The 20,599-nt window shown below is 55.2% G+C and overlaps 1 protein-coding gene across 3 annotated transcripts in view; it reads left to right on the top strand.

Moving 5' to 3' along the window:
* HLCS (holocarboxylase synthetase) overlaps positions 1-20,599 on the top strand; it is a 173,068-nt gene extending 152,469 nt beyond the window's left edge. For all 3 annotated transcript variants that reach the window (XM_055129225.1, XM_055129226.1, XM_055129224.1), the window contains exons 7-11: positions 6,113-6,180; positions 7,776-7,936; positions 11,430-11,544; positions 15,740-15,953; positions 17,497-20,599. In XM_055129225.1, coding sequence (XP_054985200.1) covers positions 6,113-6,180; positions 7,776-7,936; positions 11,430-11,544; positions 15,740-15,953; positions 17,497-17,668 — 730 coding nt within the window. In that variant the 3' untranslated portion in view covers positions 17,669-20,599. The remainder of the gene's footprint in view (positions 1-6,112; positions 6,181-7,775; positions 7,937-11,429; positions 11,545-15,739; positions 15,954-17,496) is intronic.

Here is a 20,599-nt window from a genome sequence, read left to right as displayed (position 1 = left end):
CTCAATGATAACTCCTGGTGGAGCTTCAGGGACCTGTGTGTGGTGCCTGGGATTAAACTGGGATGGGCCACACGCACGGCAAGTGCCCTCCCTGCTGCACTATCTCTCTGGCCCCTCGAACTGGATTCTGACTCAGGCCTGGCATGTGGGCACCTCAGCCCGCCCTTTAGGGCCAGAGCCCCTTGTTCAAAAAAAGAGGGACCTGAGGGAGACCACGGGGGTTAAGGGCCTTGTCTTGCACATGACCAAGCTGGGTTTGATCTCTGGTACTACCTAGGGTCCCCGAGCACAGCCAAGAGGGAGTCCCATCTGTCTGGTCCACTCTGGAAGCTACCTGAGTGCCCTGCTCAGAAGTGAGGTCTTTTGTTTCTTCCCTGGAGGGCACCAGGCAGCTTCAGGCCCAGGGCTGGAGGGTGCTGGGCTCTAGAAGTGGGTGGAGGGTGGGTGAGGAGATTACAAAAAGAGCATCTGCAAAGGCAAAAGGTGCATCTTTGAGAATGGCCGTGGCAGGAGAAAGGGACTCCGAGGGGCCAGCAGACTCCAAACTCCTCCCACAGGTCAGAGGAGTGAAAAGACAAAAGGCCACGAATAGGGCCTCAACGTAGTCTCCCTCGCCCCATAAAACTCTCCGAGACCTCACTGGCGGCGGGTGGGGGGGTGGGGAGGTGACGACAGAGAAGTGGGAAAGACGCACCTCCAGGCTCCAAATGGAACCGTGGCCGAGCAGCAGGACTCCAATACAGTGAAGGGGCGAAGGCTGGAATCCTGAAGCCCCAATAGGTAACAGCCTCCCTCATAGCCTCTCTGAAAAGGAGCTCAGAGTGCAAATGATGAGGTGTTGAACAAGCTCGAAGAAACAACTAGTAAAACACAAAAAGACCAGGAGCAGGAGCAGAAATGAGAAAGCTACAAACAGAAATGACAGATCTGAAAAACAGGATAGGCTAAATGAAAGACTCACCGTAAGGCCTTAATACGAGAGTAATAGCTGCTGAGGACAGAATCAGTGATCACCAGGATGAGGTGCAGAAAACCTCCAGACAGCAGCAGACGATGGAAGAAAGACATTGATAGCAACACAGCAGTAGTTGGAGATTTCAACACTGCTCTGTCACCCTCAAAAGAGCATCTGCAGGCGGTAGCTGTCTTGAAGGAGAGGGATATGTCTCTGAGCAGAGAGGAGCATGGGCTGGGTAAACCAGGAAGAAGAACAATGCCGCGAATCATGATGAAGCAGGAAGAAGGGGTGTGGGCAGTGGGGTGACACTTCCTGTCCACCTGAGCACCTTCAGGAGAAGGGGTGTGGGCAGTGGGGTGACACTTCCTGCCCACCTGAGCACCTTCAGGAGAAGGGATGTGGGCAGTGGGGTGACACTTCCTGTCCACCTGAGCACCTTCAGGAGAAGGGGTGTGGGCAGTGGGGTGACACTTCCTGTCCACCTGAGAACCCTCGGGACAAAGGGGTGCCTGGAGGCGAGTTGAGAAAGAAGGGGTGGAGGAAGGGTGTGCACGGGGACAGAAGTACACCCTTTCTTCAGAGGGTGACCCAGCCACACTAAAGTGAAAGAGAAAAGGAACTTTCCAACGCGGCCTTACGAACCCCCCAGGACAAAGAACAGACCGCAGCGATGACAGAGCCTGGTCAGAAGCTTGTTTACCACAGTAGCCTGGGCCAGCAGCTCTGAAACCACATTGTGTGTGTTTCACTATTGAGCAAATAAGGAAACGTATCTGAGCTCATGCGAGCCAGGCCTGCCCCTCTGGAGGACAAGGTCACAGAGCTGCAGAGGGGCGGGGTGGGGGGATTGGTGTAGCACGAACCCTGTGTGCTGGATGGGGCTTAAGCATTTTCAGTGTGTATGGTTTCAGGGAGGGAGAAGAGGTGATGGAAGGAAGGAAAGAAGATAAAAGGGATGGAAAGAAGGAAGTACGTGAGGCAGGAAAGAAGGGAGGGAGGAGGAAGGAAAGAAGGAAGGAGAAAGGAAAGAAGGAAGGAAGGAAGGAAGGAAGGAAGGAAGGAAGGAAGGAAGGAAGGAAGGAAGGAAGGAAGGAAGGAGTAGAAGGAAGGAGGAAAGGAAGAAAGGAGGGAGGGAAGGAGGGGTAGAAGGAAGGAGGAAAGGAACGAAGGAGGAGGGAAGAGGAAGAGAGGAAGGATCTATCTTCAGGACTATAACTGGACATCTATAGCATCATTTGACTAGCTCCAAATTAAGGCATGTTTCCAATATGAGAAAACTGTTTTGTAAAATGTATCTATGGGGCTGGGGTACAGTGGGTTGGGCCCTTATTGCACCTCCAGGGTTCAGTCCTCTGCACCCCCAGCCAGACAAAAAATAATATCTAGGTGTGTGTGTGTGTGTGTGTGTGTACTGCTGCCTCTGGGGGCCACATCTGATGGTGCTTGGGGGTATCCTCTGAGACCAGGGGACTGTGTAGAGCTGGGGACCAGCATGTGCTGTAGCCCCTGGGCCCCTCTGCCCGGCCTCTGTGTTTCAGGGGGATGAAAGAGTAGAACATTATTCACTTTAAATGAGAATATGGCCTTATTGGAATAACTTACTTATTACATTTAAATAGCTTCTGCTTTGTACTTTTTGGTATTTTTTTTCCCAAACAATAGCACCTGTTAAAATCATCATCACTAAAATTTTGGTATCGCAGAGGTTTTCTAAAGTACACTTTCTAGGGACTGAAAAGATAGTACGGGGACAAACCCACTTGCCTTGTACATGGCCAAGCTCGATTCTATATGTGGCACCACGTAGGGGTCCCCGAGCTTCACCAGGAGTGAGCCTGGAGCACAGAACCCAGAGTTAGCCCTGAGCAATGCTGGGTGTGGCCCAAAATCCAAATAAAAGAAAAAGGATTAAAAAAAAAGTTAAAGAACCATGATTTACAAACTTCTTGATAGCTGAGTTTTAGGCATATAATATTTGAACACCAATCCCACCAGCAGTGTCAGCTTCCCTCCTCCTGTGTTCCGATTCTCCATCTCTCTCCGCCCCTCCCCCCCAACCGCCTTCCCACCTGTCACCTTGACAGGCACATGACGAAGTACAGAGGCTGCAGCTTAGGTCTCATGTTTTCAGAGTCTGTGTTTTGGATTGACAGCTGTACCACCCTCCCACATCACCAGTCTAACCAAAGTCCCGGCCCCCTGGTCCCCCCTTGCTTCCCTTTCTCATCTTCTTCCTTATCCCCTTGATTTCTTTCCTTCCCTGTTCTTCTCTTCCCTAAACTCTTGGGTCAAAGGTGATCTAAGCATCCCCACTTTTCTACACTATATCAAAAGGAAAGGTATTTCTACTCATTAATTGCCAGCCCATCAGCGTCCTGAAAAGTGGTGCTGGAGATGTTATTCTTACTTCTAAGGCATTTCCCCCCTTCCTGTTCTTGAAGGTCACTATAAATATGATTTGTAGAGACCGGAGAGATAGTACAGCAGGTTATGCATTTGCTTTGCTTGTGGCAGACTCAGACTTGATCCCCAGCACTACAGCCCCCAAGCCTGTCACAGTGACCCCTGAGCACAGAGCCAGGAGCCAGTCCGAGCTAGGTGTGGCCCCCAAACAAAAGAAACTAAAAAAAATTACTTGTAAACATAAAAACTCTGCTTTCCCACATTTTCAAAACAGTTAAAAAGGTACTAAGTCTATATATTCACTTAAAAGTCAATCCCAAATACACTATCTTTTCTAATAATAACTTGGAAGCCATTATTATTATTCAATCATTTCTATCACCGTAAACATTTTAGAAATAAAGGGAAATTAAAAAATATATAAAGGGAGGGGCTGGAGCAATAGCACAGCGGGTAGGGCGTTTGCTTTGCACTCAGCCAACCCGGGTTCGAATCCCAGCATCCCATATGGTCCCCTGAGCACTGCCAGGGGTAATTCCTGAGTGCAGAGCCAGGAGTAACCCCTGTGCATCGCCAGGTGTGACCCAAAAACAAAAACAAAAACAAAAATATATATATAATGGGAAAAACATCACCTGGCAGCCGCGACTGCACAGAGCAGAAACGGTTCTTCGTTCAGTCGGAGCCGGGCCCTTTCCCACCGCCCACCTTCTAGATGAGCTTTGGCCACTGAAGGTTCCTTCCACGGACTGTGACGTTGCGGGTGTGGCCGCTGGTGGACCCTGAGGCACCATGAAGTCCTGCATCGTCAGGCGTTGTTGGGCTTGTCCAAGGCTCCTTCCTGCCTGGGCTGCACGGGGGGCTGAGAACTGAGTCTCGGGGGTACCTGGGCACTGCAGTGCTCTGCCGCCACGGTGGGGACCCTCTTATTCCACGCCGTGGCCAGCAAAGATAGGGAATGACGCCGCAGCCTTCACCCCTTCTTTCCCCCACGCCTTTCTCTTTCCTTTCGGGAAGACCCGTCCACTCTGCGTGGCATTTACAGTGTCTGCTTCCTGCCCACGCCACCCTGGCACCCTCCTCCCCTGACTGGCGTGGGGAAGGGGAGAAGCTGTGTGTGCTGCGTGGGGCCCCGCCCACAGTGATCCCTCAGCCCCGGCGAAATGGGGGGTCTCCAGACCTTCCCCCGGCCCCAGAGTTTCCTCCTGGCCCTCCTGGCCCTGGCTCGTCTCCTCAGTCTGCTCTCTTAACTGCTGCCAAGCCTCTGGACGCTTCCTTCCTCCTTCCCCTTTGTTCTAGAAGCCTGCACGGGGGGTTCCGGAGCGGCCCGCCAGCGAGAGCACATGCGTGTCGTGGCTCCATGCGTGTCTCGGACACATGCCAGGTCCGAGGGGGAGACCCTGTCCGGCCCGCTCCCGCTATTGCTCACGCCCCCAAGAAGTGCCAGGCATTCCTAGAGCGGGGTGGGGTGGGGTGGGGTGGGGTGGGGTGGTGGGAGGGATGATATTGGGATCATTGGTGGTGGAGAACGGGCACTGGAGGAGGGACGGGTACTCGAGTATTGTATGACTGAAACGCAAGCATGAAAGTTTGTAAGTCTGTAACTGTACCTCACGGTGATTCATTTAAAAATAATAAATAAATAAATAAATAAAGTGCCAGGCGGGCCCCTCCCCTTCGGACACCCAGGAAATGTCCTCGTGGTCCAAGACACCCTCCCCCCCACCCCCCTCTGCGCTCATGTCCCCGCTTCCCCTCTTCCCAGAGGGCCCAGAGACAGGGCAGGGGACGGCCTCACGGCTGCCTTCAGGTGGCTGACCTGGTCCAGTCCCCGGCACCTGTGGTCACCCCCCAGCCACCGTCTGGTGACCCCTGAGCAGTCAGGAGAGGCCCAGTCCCTCCTCTCCCCAACAAACAAACAAAAAAAACAGAAACAAAAACGGGCCCCAAGCTCTGCCCTGAGAAACGCGTGAACCCATTTTCCCATGGCTGCAACGACCTAGCCCGGGACCTTCCTTCTCAGTCACTTGTGCCAGCTCCCAGGAACAGGTGCGACCCTTTCTCCCACTAGAAAGTCGCCGAAAGTCGCCGGGAGCCCATTCGAAAGCGGGGTGGTGGGGAAGTCCCCCCCTTCCTTTCCCTTCACTGAAAAAAAGTGAAACAAAATTAAGTGAATGTTGACTTGTCTGGCGACACGGAGCCCCTCTCTCCTCCCCCAGAGGGAAATTTGGCTGCTTCTCCTGAAGCCGCTGAAAAGCCCCCCGCCCGCCCCCTTGCTCCTGGCTTCTCCTGGGCTCCCGAAGGTGTGGATTTATTTACTCCCACGCACGCGTAATTAGTTCTCGGGGGAGAGCGAATCTCTGACCCGGCTTCACGGCCACCCTATCTGCGCGCCGGGTAATCAGAACCGCCTGTCCCGACAGAAAGGCGCAGTAAATAGAACCACATGTCAGGGGCTGCTGCTCGGCCCTGGACAGGACCCCGGAGAATCTCCCAGGACAGAGCCCCTGCAGGCCCTCGGGCCTCCCCCTCCAGCCAGTTTGGGGGTGGAATGAGGTTTCTCGCCCCGTAGCTGTCTTGCCCATTCCAGAAACTGTCCCGGGCTGACCTGCCTTCTGGCTTTGCATCTCTCTGTTGGCCAAACCGGGAACTGGTCCTCCCTCTGCCCGCCTCCCGCCTCCCGCCCCCACCCACCCACCCAGGAACCCATCCCCGTGCTTCTGGATAACTGCTCTTTCCCACCATTGGCAGGTTGATGTTTGAGATGCCACCGGAAATGGGTTTGATCGCCATCGCGGGCCGCCAGACGCAGGGCAGAGGTGAGCACTGGGTTCGTCTGTTCCTGGGTGGGGTCTCTGCAGGCCGTGCTTCAGAGACGGGCTCCTCTCCTGAAAGACCGGGCGGAGCGGGAGGAGGAGGGGAGGGGAGGAGGAGGGTAGGGGAGGAGGAGGAATGGAAGAGAAGGGGCGGGGAGGAAGGAAGGGAATGGAGGGAGGAGGGGGAAGAGAGAAAATGGGGAAGGAGGAAGGATGGGGAGGAGGGAGAGAGGAGAATGGGGATGGGAGGGGAGGGAGGAGGAAGGGGAGGAGGAAGGAGGGAGAGGGGAGTGGAGGAGCCGCTGTCACCTCCAGCAGAGACACTCAGGTGACACCTCTCACCATGGCTGTCACTTCCGGTCCCCGACAGCTTAGAGCCTGCCCTGTGGCACATGGGGGTGTGTCCTAACAGTGCGGCAGAGACACCCGTTTTCCTGAAGGTTCTCTGGTGCTCTGCGTTGTGGCTTTGGCGAGTGAGGTGGGTGCCCTCACTGGCTGCTGACGGGGTGACCTCCAGGAAGCAGGGGGCAGCCCAGCCCCGGGTCCCCGCCCCAGAGTCCCCGTAGGAGGCCGCCCCTGCCCACCCTGTGCCCTATCGGCACGCAGCAGCTCCTCTGCCTGCCTCAGATGCAGCCCCCCGAAACGAGTAGTCCATCTCCCCCAAAGAATCCACCATTTTCCGTCTTCCTTTTTTTTTAATTAAAAAAAATTTTTTTAATAATGTAGGAGTACTGCTATTTGTTCAGCCACTGATTAAGCGGATTGGATTGGGCATGAACCCCACCATTTTCCTTCTTTCTCTTAAACATGTTGGACACCCATCAAATAGGGAAAAATGCCAGCTTGTTGGCGTTGTGGGATTCAGGGTGGCACTGGCGAACAGAAGACGGTGGAGCTCCCACTCCTCTTGTTTTGACCACCTCATCTTTCTGACTTTTGTTCTTTTTGGGGTCACACTCAGCGGTGGTCAGGGATCAATTCCTGGCGGGGCACAGGGCACTGTAGGGGTGCCAGGCGTTGAACCTGGCTTGGCCGCATGCAAGGCAGATACCTTACCCGCTGTTCTGTCGCCAACCCCCTTTATGGTGTTTTTGTTTCTTTGTTTTTTCCCTCATGACCCCTCCGATGATTTTTTTTTTTTTATAAAAGAACAACCTAAACTATCATCCTATTGCTCATCGATTTGCTGGAGCGGCACCAGTAACGTCTCCATTGTGAGATTTGTTGTTACTGTTTTTGGCATATTGAATACGCCACGGGGACCTTGCCAGGCTCTGCCATGTGGGTGGGATACTCTCGGTGGCTTGCTGGGCTCTCTGAGAGGGACAGAGGAATTGAACCCAGGTCAACCAAACGCCCTACCTGCTGTGCTATCAGAATAAGAGGTTATTCTCAGAAATCCCTTTTCTTTTTTTCTTTTTTTTTCATTATTATTTTTCCTTTACCACCCCTGTATTCCTAAAAAAAAAAAAAGTGGTGGCGACACCCAGCAGTGCTTCAGGCTGGCTCCTAGCTCAGTGCTCAGGGCTGGCTGCCCGCAGGGCTGAGGGCATGGAGTCGGTGCGCGCTCACGTGGGCGGGTGGGGCCTGTGTTCCAGGGCGCGGCAGGAACGCGTGGCTGAGCCCCGTGGGCTGCGCGCTGGCCACTGTGCTGGTCACCGTGCCCCTGAGGTCCCACCTGGGACAGAGGATCCCCTTCGTGCAGCACCTGGCGTCGCTGGCTGTGGTGGAGGCCGTGAGGTCCATTCCCGGCTACCAGGTACGTGCGATTTCCCGAGCGTGCGCCCCATCCCCCATCTGTGCATTGGCCAGGCAGGAGGTGGGCGCCCTCGGGGGCCTCTAACAGGGAGCACCCGGTCGCCCACTGTATCACTGTTTCACTGTCATCCCGTTGTTTGTAGATTTACTCGAGCGGGCACCAGTAACGTCTCTATTACACTCGCCCTGAGACTTTAGCAGCCTCTTCTTACTCGTCTTTCCCGAAATTGGAGGCTCTTTCAGGGCCAGGGGAATGAGACCTGTCGTTACTGTTTTTGGCATATCCAATACGCCACGGGGAGCTTGCCAGGCTCTGCCCGAGTGGGTAGGACACTCGGTAGCTTGCTGGTCTCTGTGATTTGTTGCCTGCTGTCTGAACGCCATCAACTCTGATGTAATTATGGAAAATGGGTAGGACGTGTCTTATAATGTGTTGTGCGGCCTTGTGGTCCAGAGAGCGGCTTGGAGCAAGGCGGCAGTTGGGCAATGGAGGTCGCCTGCTGGGTCTGGGTCCCTTGGGGCAGGGAGGGGTCTCACCCACCCCCCTCTGTGGTGCCCCGAGTGGAAACAGCCTGGTGCAGAGTCCCACGCTGCCCTCACACAGCGCGGTAGGGCGGGCCCGTTTCTGCAGTAACTGAAGCGAACTGGGCCAGCGGGAGTGACTTGTGATGTCCAGTTCAGGGCCCTGGAAACCCTTCTTTGCCCTGGGATCCACCGCCTGGCCGCCACACAGCGCCCCTTTGTTCCTCGGGGACCACCGAGGACTCACGGACCACTCCACCAACGTGCCACCTCACTGAGAGAACGAGGCTGGACGTTCACGTGGTGGCCCCAGCACTGCCTGCCTCATTCTCCATCCTCAGAGCAGAGTTTTGCAGCTAGGAAAAAGGGGCTTTGGCTCTTTCTCCCTGCCGCCACCCCCCCACCCCAACCCACCCCGGATTTTGCTCTCATGAACCTGGTGGAATGTCCTGAAACACCGTCAGACTTTTGGGACAAACTGTGGCAGCACCAGCCCGGTGAAGTCACACAGGACGAAAAGGGCAGCCGAGGTCGGAGCGATAGCACAGCCGGGAGGGCGGCCTTGCACGAGGCCAACCTGGGTCCGGTCCCGGGCATCCCATATGGACCTCTGGGCTCTGCCAGGAGTGGTCTCCGAGTGCAGAGCCAGGAGACAGCCCTGAGCACGGCTGGGTGTGGCCCCCAGCCCTCAAGAAGGGCAAAACTTCTCTGGATGCCCCGGGAAAGGGTTACGGAGGTCACACTCAGCCAATTTTCTGGAAAAGGGCTAAAACGACAAAATTGTGTGGAGGCTTGAGTGCTTTGAGCCAAGCTGCAGAGCTAAGAGATGAGGCCTTTGGAACTGGGGGACTATTGAAAAATACATATAATATGGGGCAAGGGAATCCAGTTCTGTGCTTCATCTGCAGACTTTAGAATCTTTAGAATTAATTTGCATTCTGCTAAAATCAGGTCATGGTTGGCATTGGGGGAGAGACATAAACTGGGGTCATGAATAAAGTTCCTCCCGGGGGACAATTTGCTTGATCAAAAGCTGTAGCACTGGGGCTGGAGAGATAGCACAGCGGGTAGGGCGTTTGCCTTGCACGCGGCCGACCCGGGTTCAAATCCCAGCATCCCATATGGTCCCCTGAGCACGGCCAGGGGTAATTCCTGAGTGCAGAGCCAGGAGTAACCCCTGTGCATCGCCAGGTGTGACCCAAAAAGCAAAAATAATAATAATAATAATAAATAATAAAAAAAGCTATAGCACTGTAGGGGTTGAAGCGATAGCACAGCGGGGAGGGCATTTGCCTTGCACGCGGCCGACCCAGGTTCGATTCCCAGCATCCCATATGGTCCCCCGAGCACCACCAGGAGTAATTCCTGAGTGCAGAGCCAGGAGTAACCCCTGTGCATCTCCAGGTGTGACCCAAATAGGGAAAAAAAAAAAACCCAACCTGTAGCACTATAGCACTATTGTCCCATTCTCCATTGATTTGCTCAAGCAGGCACCAGTAACATCTTCATTGTGAGACTTGTTGTTTTTGGCATATCGAGTACGCCACAGGTAGCTTGCCAGGCTCTGCCTCGGGATCAAAAACAAAACCATAAAAAGAGGGGGTGGGGGCTGGAGCGATAGCACAGCGGGGAGGGCGTTTGCCTTGCACGAAGCCAACCCGTGTTCAAATCCCAGCATCCCATATGGTCCTCTGAGCACTGCCAGGGGTGATTCCTGAGTGCATGAGCCAGGAGTGACCCCTGTGCATTGCCGGGTGTGACCCAAAAAGCAAAAAAAAATCAATAAAAAAGAGGGGGTGATTCCTCGCTAGCCCCCTGCTGTGCATTTTTCATGTGCCAGGGCACTGGCTGAATTCTGGATGCCCAGTGCTCAGACCAGGTATGACATTGGTGTCACAGCGGGCCAGCAAGCTTTGCCAGGGCTTGCTAGTGGGTGTGTCCTCACGTCACCTCAGACAGGCTGCGTGCAGTGTCCAGCCCTCTCGGTGGCCTTTCTGGCCTTTCCTTGCACTCACATTTTTTTAAATGTAGGAGCATCGCTATTTATTCAGCCATTAATTAAGCTGATTGAATGGGGCATGAACTCCACATTACTTTTTTTTAAAATTCAGAGTGTTAATTTAATATTATCATTATTATTTTAATCACCACAAGATAGTTACAAAGCTTTCCTGTCTGAGTTTCAGTCGTACAATGATCGATCACCCAACCCTCCACCAGTGCACATCTCCCACCACCAGGAACCTCAGTATCCCCCCCAGCTCTCCCCCTGCCTCTGTGGCAGACACTCTCCCTGTGCTTGTATTGCTTGCTATGAGTAGCATAAAATGGCGCGTGGCCACTCGAAGCCATGTGCTCCTGGAATTCTAAAATTTTAGATCATTAGGGTCTGGAGAAATCTGCAGTGGGCTGCTCAGTTTGGAGATTCTTTTGTGTGTCTCTGGATCGTGGCCATTAAGGATCTCAAGTGGGGGGCAGGGCAGTTTGTGGGCGTGACCTGCAGGGTCCTATGGGAGGCCGGGGGATGAGAGGAGCCAGCCCGTCCCCTCCCTATCCCTTGTGGTCTGGAGTTTATTGTCACAACCCATGTGCCCGCACTTCTCATTGGGTTCTGGAAGTTGGCGGCCGCCAGGACTTTTAGGGGGCAGGTAGAGGGGACACTCACGTGTCTAACCTCAGCAGGCGGTAGATGAGTGACTTAGAGACATAGGGAAAATAGTGAGCTCAGACTCATACCTGAGCGTTATCTCACCTTCCTTCCTTCCATGGACTGATTTGGGGGTCACACACCCAACAGGGCTTGGCGGGGGGGTTGCTGCTCTCAGCTTGTGCTCGGGACTTGCTCCCAGAGGTGCTGGATGTGGAGGGGGAGGGGGTGGGGCGGCCCACGAGCAGAGCCTGTGTCTCCTCACTTTGTCTCGGGCCTCGCCCCCTTCACCCCTGCCGGCTTCCGAATGCGGCTCTCTCTCTAGGACATCAACCTGCGAGTGAAGTGGCCCAACGATATCTACTACAGTGACCTCATGAAGATCGGGGGGGTGCTGGTCAACTCCACGCTGCTCGGGGACACCTTTCACATCCTCATCGGTAAGTGCTCGCCTCCTCCCCCGGGACCTTCGGAGGGATGGAAACAGAGCTCAGGGCGGGAGACAGGGACCCCGGGGAGGGGGTTGCCCAACCCCGGGTGAACTAGGCTTCGATCTCCAGCCCCGCAGAGGGTCTCCAAAGCACTGCCAGGACTGATCCCTGAGCACAGGGCCAGGAGTCCGCCCTGAGCACCACACAAACAGAACTCGGTTCTGAGTGGACCCCAGGGGCCCGGGGGACCGGAGTGATGACTCCTTTGGGTCCTGTAGATATGGAATGTTAGGACCTGAGCAGAACAGGCCACTTCCGGGGAGCTCGTGGCCCTCAGGGAAGCCACGGAAAGCACCAAATTGGCATCTGATCAAATAGGAATTTTACCGGTTTGGAGGATGCCGCTGGGCCTGCTCAGGAGTGACCCCTGATGGTGCTGGCCTGGGGAGGGCTTGGTGGGGGCCCGTGGTGGTGCCCGGATGCAGGGCGAGTGAGTCCACCCCCGTTCTGTCTCGGCTCTCAAGATGCACTTCCTTTCTCTCTCTCTCTTTCGTTCTTTCTCTTTCTTTCTTTCTTTCTTTCTTTCTTTCTTTCTTTCTTTCTTTCTTTCTTTCTTTCTTTCTTTCTTTCTTTCTTTCTTTCTTTCTTTCTTTCTCTTTCTCTCTCTTTCTTTCTTTCCTTTTCTTTCTTTCTTTCTTTCTTTCTTTTCTTCTTTCTCTCTCTTTCTTTCTTTCTTTCTTTCTTTCTTTCTTTCTTTCTTTCTTTCTTTCTTTCTTTCTTTTCTTCCTTCTTTCTCTTTCTTTCTTTCTTTCTTTCTTTCTTTCTTTCTTTCTTTCTTTCTTTCTTTCTTTCTTTCTTTCTTTCTTTTTTTCTTTCTTTCTTTCCTTCTTTCTTTCCTTTCTTCTTTCAAATAATGTAGGGGACTGGAGCGATAGCACAGCAGGTAGGGCATTTGCCTTGCACACGGCCAACCCGGGTTCGATTCCTCTGCCCCTCTTGGAGAGTCCAGCAAGCTACTGAGAGTATCCCACCCGCAGGGCAGAGCCTGGCAAGCTCCCCGTGGCATATTTGATATGCCAAAAACAGTAACAACTAGTCTCTCAATGGAGACGTTACTGCTCTCAATGGAACAGCAGGACGACAGTGCTAATAATGTAGGAGTGCTGCTATTTGTTCAGCCATTGATTAAGCTGATTGAATTGGGCATGAACTCCACATTACTCTTTTTTTTTTTAATTTTATCAATGTTAGAACACCCATCCTTCCACCACTGCAAATTTTTCACTACCCACATCCCAGTCCTCACCCTGCCTCTATGGCAGACAATTTCTCCAATACCCTCTCTCTAATTTTGAGCATTATGTTTTGCTCAAAATTTCCCACCACCATTCAAGCCTACCTGCCAGGGCAGATGATAGATAATTTCTTTTCCATTGCTCATTTTGAATATCATGAGAGCTTACACGACCATGATTGTAAATGTAAATTTCTAGGTTGTACATGGTTAGGTTCCAGAGACATCTCTGTAGGACACTAACCCATTTTGGGATTCAGTTGGGAGTTTCTGGGCCAGGGCTGTTGGTGTGCTAAGATGGTGCCCAGAGGCAAATTGTGGGCGTGACAGCCAGTCTGCTGGGCAGGCGGGGACCCGGGGAAGGACAGCCCGGGTCCTCTGCCACCATGTGGCCTGGAGATTCAGTCCTGGAACCCGCATACCTGGGCCTTGCTTGTGGAAGCTCTTGGTCGCCGGGATTCCATCCGGAGTAGGGGGGGAGACTGCACCTGCTCCATCTCGGGTGCCCCGGTGACATTGGCCCAGTATGCAGCCCGGAGAGATCTCCAGCACTGTGGTGTCTTCCAGGAAAGTGCACGTTCTCACTCCTGCCTCTTGTTGAATTTAAAGTTGGAGAATAAGGCCTGAACAGATCTTTGTGTCGTAGGGAAAGAAATTCTCCCAGAACGTGAAGAACTTGCTTCTTTTTTGGGGTGGGGGGAGGGAGGAGAGTCACTCCTGGCTCTGCACTCAGGAATCACCCCTGGTGGTGCTCGGGGGACCTATGAGATGTTGGGGATGGAACCTGGGTCGGCCACTTGCAAGGCCAGCGCCCTTCCCGCTGACCTGCCACTCCAGCCCTGAAGTTGCTTCTGTTGAACCCGTGAAAGCAGCTCTAGGCTGCTGGCGTGGGGAACAGTGGCTCTCCCCGTCAGCCTTGGGCCAGCCCTGTCCAGCCAGCAGACAGGTTCAGGCCGTTGGCGGTGTCCTGAGCTGGGGTTGTTTGCCTGCCCTTCTGGAGTGAGGCTGAGGGCCGACGCCAAGTGCATGAGCCAGCCTCATGCCCCGACTCTGCGGTCACTACTGCCCCCACCCCCGCCCTCCCAGGCTCTAGCACTGGGGCAAGAGGCAGCGATTTCCAGAGCACTTCCCCAGAGAGCCAGAAGGGACAGGGAGAGAGGGCAGGATTCAGGGAGCGCAGGAATTGGGTGTGCTTGAAGGGAGGGGAAAGTTTTTCCTTTCTGTAACTTGCATGGACTGATTCAGGCTGTGGGAGGTCCTGCATGAGCGGGGACCCTTTGACCTTGGGAAGGTTCCGATGCATGGAGACCACGTGGACAGCCATCCATGTGGCCCTTCCCCCCGACTTTTGGTTTTCCAAGACAGGAGCATATTTTCAGATATTTTCAGTATCAGATACCCTGTAATTAGCCTGGCATCTTCGGGACCTTCCTGTAACGCCGATGGCAAGAGAATGAATAACCTGTAGCTTCTCCCTCCGTGGCTGTGGTTCCTTGGTATTTCTCCAGATAGAATCGTCATTATATTTAGCAGCTGGTGTATTTGTTTTTTTTTTTTACTTTTTGGGTCACACCCAGCGATGCTCAGGGGTTACTCCTGGCTCTGTACTCAGGAATTACCCCTGGCGGTGCTCAGGGGACAATATGGGATGCTGGGAATCGAACCCTAGTCAGCCGCGTGCAAGGCAAACGCCCTACCCGCTATCGCTGTGCTATCGCTCCAGCCCCAAAGCACCTGGTGTATTTTTGAGAGTGTGTTTAGGAGAACACTCAGCAGTGCTGGGGCCTGGGGTTATTCCCGGCAGTTCTGGGAGGGTCCCTAAACAGTGCCGGGAACCAAATGCAGACCTTGCTCTTCTCTCTGGCCCCTCAAGGGCGTTTTTGTTATTGCTGTTGAATCGGAGGCCACGCGTCACCCAGAATGTAGCTCTGAGCACTCACCAAAGACTTGCGTTTGCTTCTTTGTTTTGAGGCCACACCTGACAGTGCTCAGGGCTCTGTGCTCAGGGGTCCCTCCTGGCTCTGTGCTCAGGTCTCCCTCCTGGCCCTGTGCTCAAGGGTCACCTTGGCGGGGCTCCCTACCCACTGTACCATCGCTCCAGCTCTCCCAAAGACCCTCATACATTGTAAATGTCATCATTCTTTCCCAGGTGGGTCACGGGGGCAGTTTATTTCTCTGGAAGGCCCCACGGACCCTGGCCTTACAGGAGTTCTCACAGGAGTTCAGACCTTAGTGAAAAGCTCTTGAGGTTGATCCGGGACCCTCAGAGGGCGGCTCCCAAGTTTGGCCTCTCCCAGAGGGATGGGGTATGAAATCACAATCATCCCTTCCGGTTCCAGCCCTCAGCCCCTGTCCCAAGGCCTGGGTCTGTGCGAGATCCCCCGAATCAGAGGGTGGCCCCCTGCTGCCCGCACAGCCTTTCCTAGGAAGATGAGAGGTCTCCGGGGCCACGTCTTAGGGTCCTATCAGGGTCACAGGTGGGCACCTGCAAGGCCAGCTTGTTCCTTCACACCTGGATCTGGGGCTGAGGAGGTGGCTGTGGGCTGTGCGCAGACTTTGTGTGCAGAGTGCCCAGGTTTGGTCCACATGCTGCCCTGAGCATCCAGCCGGGAGTCCCGCCCCCCACAAGCCCGGGAGACCCAAAAGAGACCTGTGAAGTGCTTATGCTCTGGCATTTGAACAGGACGAGAAACACGTTAGTTGCCACCTGGCCTTTCCACAGAGCCTGGCAGGGACAGGGACCGGCTGGCCTTCCGAAGAGTCCAGCATCTCCATGGGGTGCTGGGCGTGGTCCCAGCTCAGCCCGGGTTGCACCTGCGTCCCCGTGGTGGGGGGCGGGGGGCCGTGAAGCCGGTCCCTGCCGGTGCCCTGGGCAGCTCAGCTCACCGGGTGCCGGCCGCTCTCCGGCAGGCTGTGGGTTCAACGTGGCCAACAGTAACCCCACCATCTGCATCAACGACCTGGTGGCCGAGCACGGCAAGCAGCAGGGCACGGAGCTGGAGGCCCTGCGGGCGGACTGCCTCCTCGCCCGGACCGTGAGCGTGCTGGAGCGGCTGATCGCGGCCTTCCAGGACCAAGGCCCCAACGGCGTCCTGCCGCTCTACTACAAGTACTGGCTGCACAGGTGAGCGCGGCCTCTCAGGCTGATTCCGCCACCGAGTCCGTGGTGACATCCCGGGTGGATTTGTTTTGTTTCGTTTTGTTGTGTTGTGTTTCGTTTTGTTTTGTTTCGTTTTGTTTGGGGCCCTGGATGTCAGGGCCCAGGGCCTAAGCCTGGTGGGGTCGTGGGGGCCGGATGCGGTATGTTGGGTCAAAGCTGGCTCAGCTGTGTGCAAGGCAAGGACCCTCCTCACTGTCCGCTCTCTCTGGCCCTGGCCCTGACATTTTCGGAGGGAGTGCTCCAGGGGACCCGGGACCCAGGGGGCTCAGAGTCAGGCCTGTGATCCCGGCAGAGTCGTTTCCAATAAGCAGCGAGGGGAAGCTCACGCATTCAGCCATGTGTGTGCTTTGGCGTGTCCACATGTTCGTGTGTGTGTGTGTGTGTGTGTGTGTGTGTGTTTGTGTAAGCATGACAGCAAGTCGTGTGGGTGGGAGTGAAGGGGAAGTGAAGGGAGGACAGTGCTGTCTTTTCAGATTTCCTTCAGGCTCTTTTAATCTTCAGAATAAACATGGGGGGGGCAATGCTATAGTACAGCTGTCGGCAGGAATGGGATTCGGTCAGTACCTTTGGAAAGGACCCAGCGACACAGAATGAGCTTTACTTGTCAGAAAGAACACTGGTAAACCTCGGAACCCAGACCCACTCTGCCTTCATTCATTCATTCTGCCTTCATTCATTCATTTATTCATTCATTCATTCACTCCCCTTCCAGACCATGATTTCAGGTCAGGGTCAAGGGGACTGAGGCCTCCAGCACAGGGTCAGGATGAGCCAGCACAGACAGGATGTTCCCCCTAGCAGGCCCCCTCACCCACTCACACACTCACACACTCTCCCACTGGAGGTACCCACTCTCTCTCTCACTCTCTCTCTCTCTCACACACACACACACACACACTGGTCCATCAGGAACTATTGGGATACCCAGACACACACACTCATACACACATACACACACACACATATACATACACACACACACACACACACACACACGAATTCACTGACCCACCAGAACTATTGGGCAACTCAGTCACACACACATACACATATACACACACACACACACACACACACACTAATCCATCAGGAACTATTGGGATACCCCCCAAAACCCCCCCACACACATACTCATTCACTCACTGCCAGGAGGTATCCAGTCACACACACACTCATGTACTCACTGCCAGGAGGTACACAATCACACACACACATATTCATGTACTCACTGCCAGGAGGTACACAATCACACACACACACATACGCACACAGATACACTCACCAGGAACTATTGGGGTACCCAGTCACCCACAGAGAGAGACAACAGATGGGGGCTGTGGGAGAGAATTGGGGCCCGAGGAACAGACCCTGGACTTGGGGGGAAGGTGCCCCAGCAGCGGTGAGTGAGCCTTCCTCCCCAGGCGACATCGCCAGAGACCTCCCAGCAACCACAGGGCACCGGACCCCGTGGCCGGCGCACGCTGACCCCAGGCCTTCTGTCTTCCAGCGCCCAGCAGGTCCGCCTGGGTGGCGCTGAGGGCCCCGTGGTGTCGGTGGTCGGCCTGGACGACTCGGGCTTCCTGCAGGTGCACCAGGAGGGCTCAGAGGTGGTGACGGTGCACCCAGACGGCAACTCCTTCGACATGCTCCGAAACCTCATCGTGCCCAAGCAGCACTAGGACCCCCGGGGGACGGGGACGCCGGCTCCCGCCCGGGTTAATCTGTTACTTCTCTCCTGTGACTTCGCCCGTCCACTTCCTGGCGTGCAGGCTCCCTCGGGGGGCCTCGTGGGAAGCCTCACTGAGGGGCGGCCCCACGGCCAGCCCCTGGGTCGGGGATGTGTGTGTTTATTGCCCTCCCCGCCCCCCCCCCACCCTGTTTGTATGTGGAACTGGTCACGGAAGGATTTGGATATTTCCCCAGACTGTGCCCTTGGACTCAGGGAAAGGAAACCCAGTCAGGCAAACTTAGAGTCAGAGGCTGGGGGGTGCCGTTGGTGAGCACGCACGGGGAGGCCCCTCCCCCACTCCCCACTCGCTCTCTCCTTCTGGTTAACGGAGGAACGAGCTGGTCAACCTCTCTCAGGCTGAGCGGCCGCAGAGATGCGCCTGGCGGGTCGCTGACACTGACCATGTGGAGGAAACGGGTTAATGGCTCTGACATTTCTTTACGCCTTCCATAGGCTTAGATTTACTGCCTCTTCCGAAGCAGTGGATCAGGGTCAGGCATTGCTGGGGCGAGGTGTGTGTATGTGTGTGCGGGGGGCCTGGGCTGGGGGCAGAGGGTTTGGCTCAGGCAGCTGGAGGCAAAGACCCCTCCTCATACCACCTGCAAGGGAGGGAGGGTTGAGCCTTTTAAGGCGATGTCAAGCGTGCTTTGAAATAGCGGGTGGGGGGCAGCATTTCTGGCAGTGCCTGTGGCTGGCAGAAATCCGGTATTTCATTTGCCTGTTGAAATTGTTCCTGATTAGTGAATACTGTGGCGGGGGTGGGGGGAGGTGTGAAGCTTGGAAGGCGTTCAGACTGGGTCCCCTCGTGATGTCACGGAAGAACAAAAGAGAGACTGCCTTTTGGTGCCCTCCCCGGCCAGATGTGCTCAGGGCTTTCCCCTGCCACGCCCGTCTCGAACTTGTGAATCACAGACATGACTTTGCAGCCTTCAGAGACCCCATTTTGGTCCACTTTTCTCTCTTCCTGCTGAAGTGAAAGGGGTGGAGACGAAGACGGGGTTGCCCCCCTGTGATGACTAAAGGCCCTTCCTGGGCCATCAGCGCCATCTTGGTCCAGCTGTTCCCCATCCTCGCACTTCCCAGAAATCTAGTGATCGGGGCCAGAGTGGTAGGACAGCAGGCACGGCATTTGCCTTGCGTGCAGCTGACCCCGGTTCAATTTCCAACATCCCATACAGTCCCCCGAGCGCCACCAGGAGTGATATGTTCTTTTGTTTTTTGTTGTTGTTCGTTTGTTTGATTTGGGGGCCACACCTGACAGTGCTCAGGGCTTACTCCTGGCTCTGTACTCCGGAGTCACTCCTGGTGGTGCTCAGGGCAGCAGATGGGGGCCCAGGGATGGAAGCTGGGGCGGCCGCGTGCAAGGAAAGCACTCGACCCGCTCGACGATCGCTCTGGCCTGGCCAGGTTAGTAACCCCTGAGCACCTCCAGGTGCGGCTCCTCAATCCAAAATCAAACCAACAAGAAACCTCATGGTTTCCAACCTAAGAACCCGCCATCAGCCGGACACACGGTAGGAGAGAAGGCAAGGAGCCCACCTGTGGCCTGACGGCACCTAGAGCCAATTAGTGGGGTTTATTTTTAGAACTAGAACCCGAGAAGAACTGCAGAAGTCATTTTTACAGACGCCTCAGAATGATTTTCCTTCCCCCTCCCCCCCACAGTATCTCCCCCAAATGCCCAGGTCTCCCTGCTTGGTGTTAGCGACAGATGTAGATAGATGCCGGCACCACCCGTGCATCGCAGCCCGCCTCGCCCCTGCAGGAGGACGCGGCCCTCGCTCTCACCGGCCCAGCCTGCTCCAGACGCCCTGATGAAAACATGCGGTTTTGCTGCGAGCCGAAGGCCCCGCTCTAGACAGCTTGGCGTTGGCGGGTGCGGGGGCATGTTCTCATGTCATTTCCTTTCTGTAAATTCAGACTAATGAGGTGCGGCCCCGGCCCCCGGCCCCCATGCTTGCGCCGTGCAGAGAGAGATGCACCGTCCCTGAACCCGGTTCTGCCTCAGCACCAGACACTCAGATCGGGCTCCCTGAGACCCGCCCGTGACTCAGTGGGCTCCATTCTCCTCCACCACGGGTGCTCCCCACAGCCCCCCGGCTCCCAGGGACTTCCCGAGCCACAGCAGCCTTGCACCTGCTCTCCCCCTCCCCCAGGGCAGCTCGGCCCCAGGCGCCTCCGCTCTCAGGATCCACGCAGCCGGCCTCCCGGCCTCCGGCCGTGCCTTGAGCTTCCCTTCTGGGCTGCTATCAGGTTTCAGGGGGGCTCCTGCGGCTGTGCCCCCTAAAACCGTACCCAGCAATACTCAGAGTTCCCCAGGGCCGCAGCCCGCCCTGCATGGGGCTTCCTGGCAGCGGTCCCGGGAAGTCAGGACGGCGGCATCCGTGTGGGAGCTAGCAGCCCAGATGCGCGCTCTCGAGCGCGTGCACGCACACACACACACACACACACACACACACACACACACACACACACACACACACACCCCACACACAGAGTACACAGGCAACACACACCCTCAACACACTCACACAACATCGAGGCCACAGACACAAGAACACAAATGCCCCCTCCTTCAGCCCACACAGAGACCCGAACACACACCCCCCTCACCGGTGACACACAGACTCACAACATCCACAGGGCACAGGCGGCTGGGGTCAGGCTGCCGCGCCCGCCCTTGCAGAGGACGAAAGGGTGACTTGGGCTTATGTTTCATGGGTCTGTTTGCTCTTAGCAGAAAATGGAGATTCCTTTTCCCCGGGTAATTACTATGCATATTTGAAATAAAAGAAAGTGTGAGCCTTTGCATTTATAGCTTTTCAGAGGATTGTCTCTGAAAAGTCATTAAACCAATGCCTATAAAAAGCAGTCTACCAAA

The sequence above is a fragment of the Sorex araneus genome, chromosome 2 (assembly GCF_027595985.1).
Source record: "Sorex araneus isolate mSorAra2 chromosome 2, mSorAra2.pri, whole genome shotgun sequence".
Classification (NCBI taxonomy): domain Eukaryota; kingdom Metazoa; phylum Chordata; class Mammalia; order Eulipotyphla; family Soricidae; genus Sorex; species Sorex araneus.
Note: the sequence above shows the minus strand (reverse complement) of the source record. Positions and strands in the feature narration are given on the sequence as shown.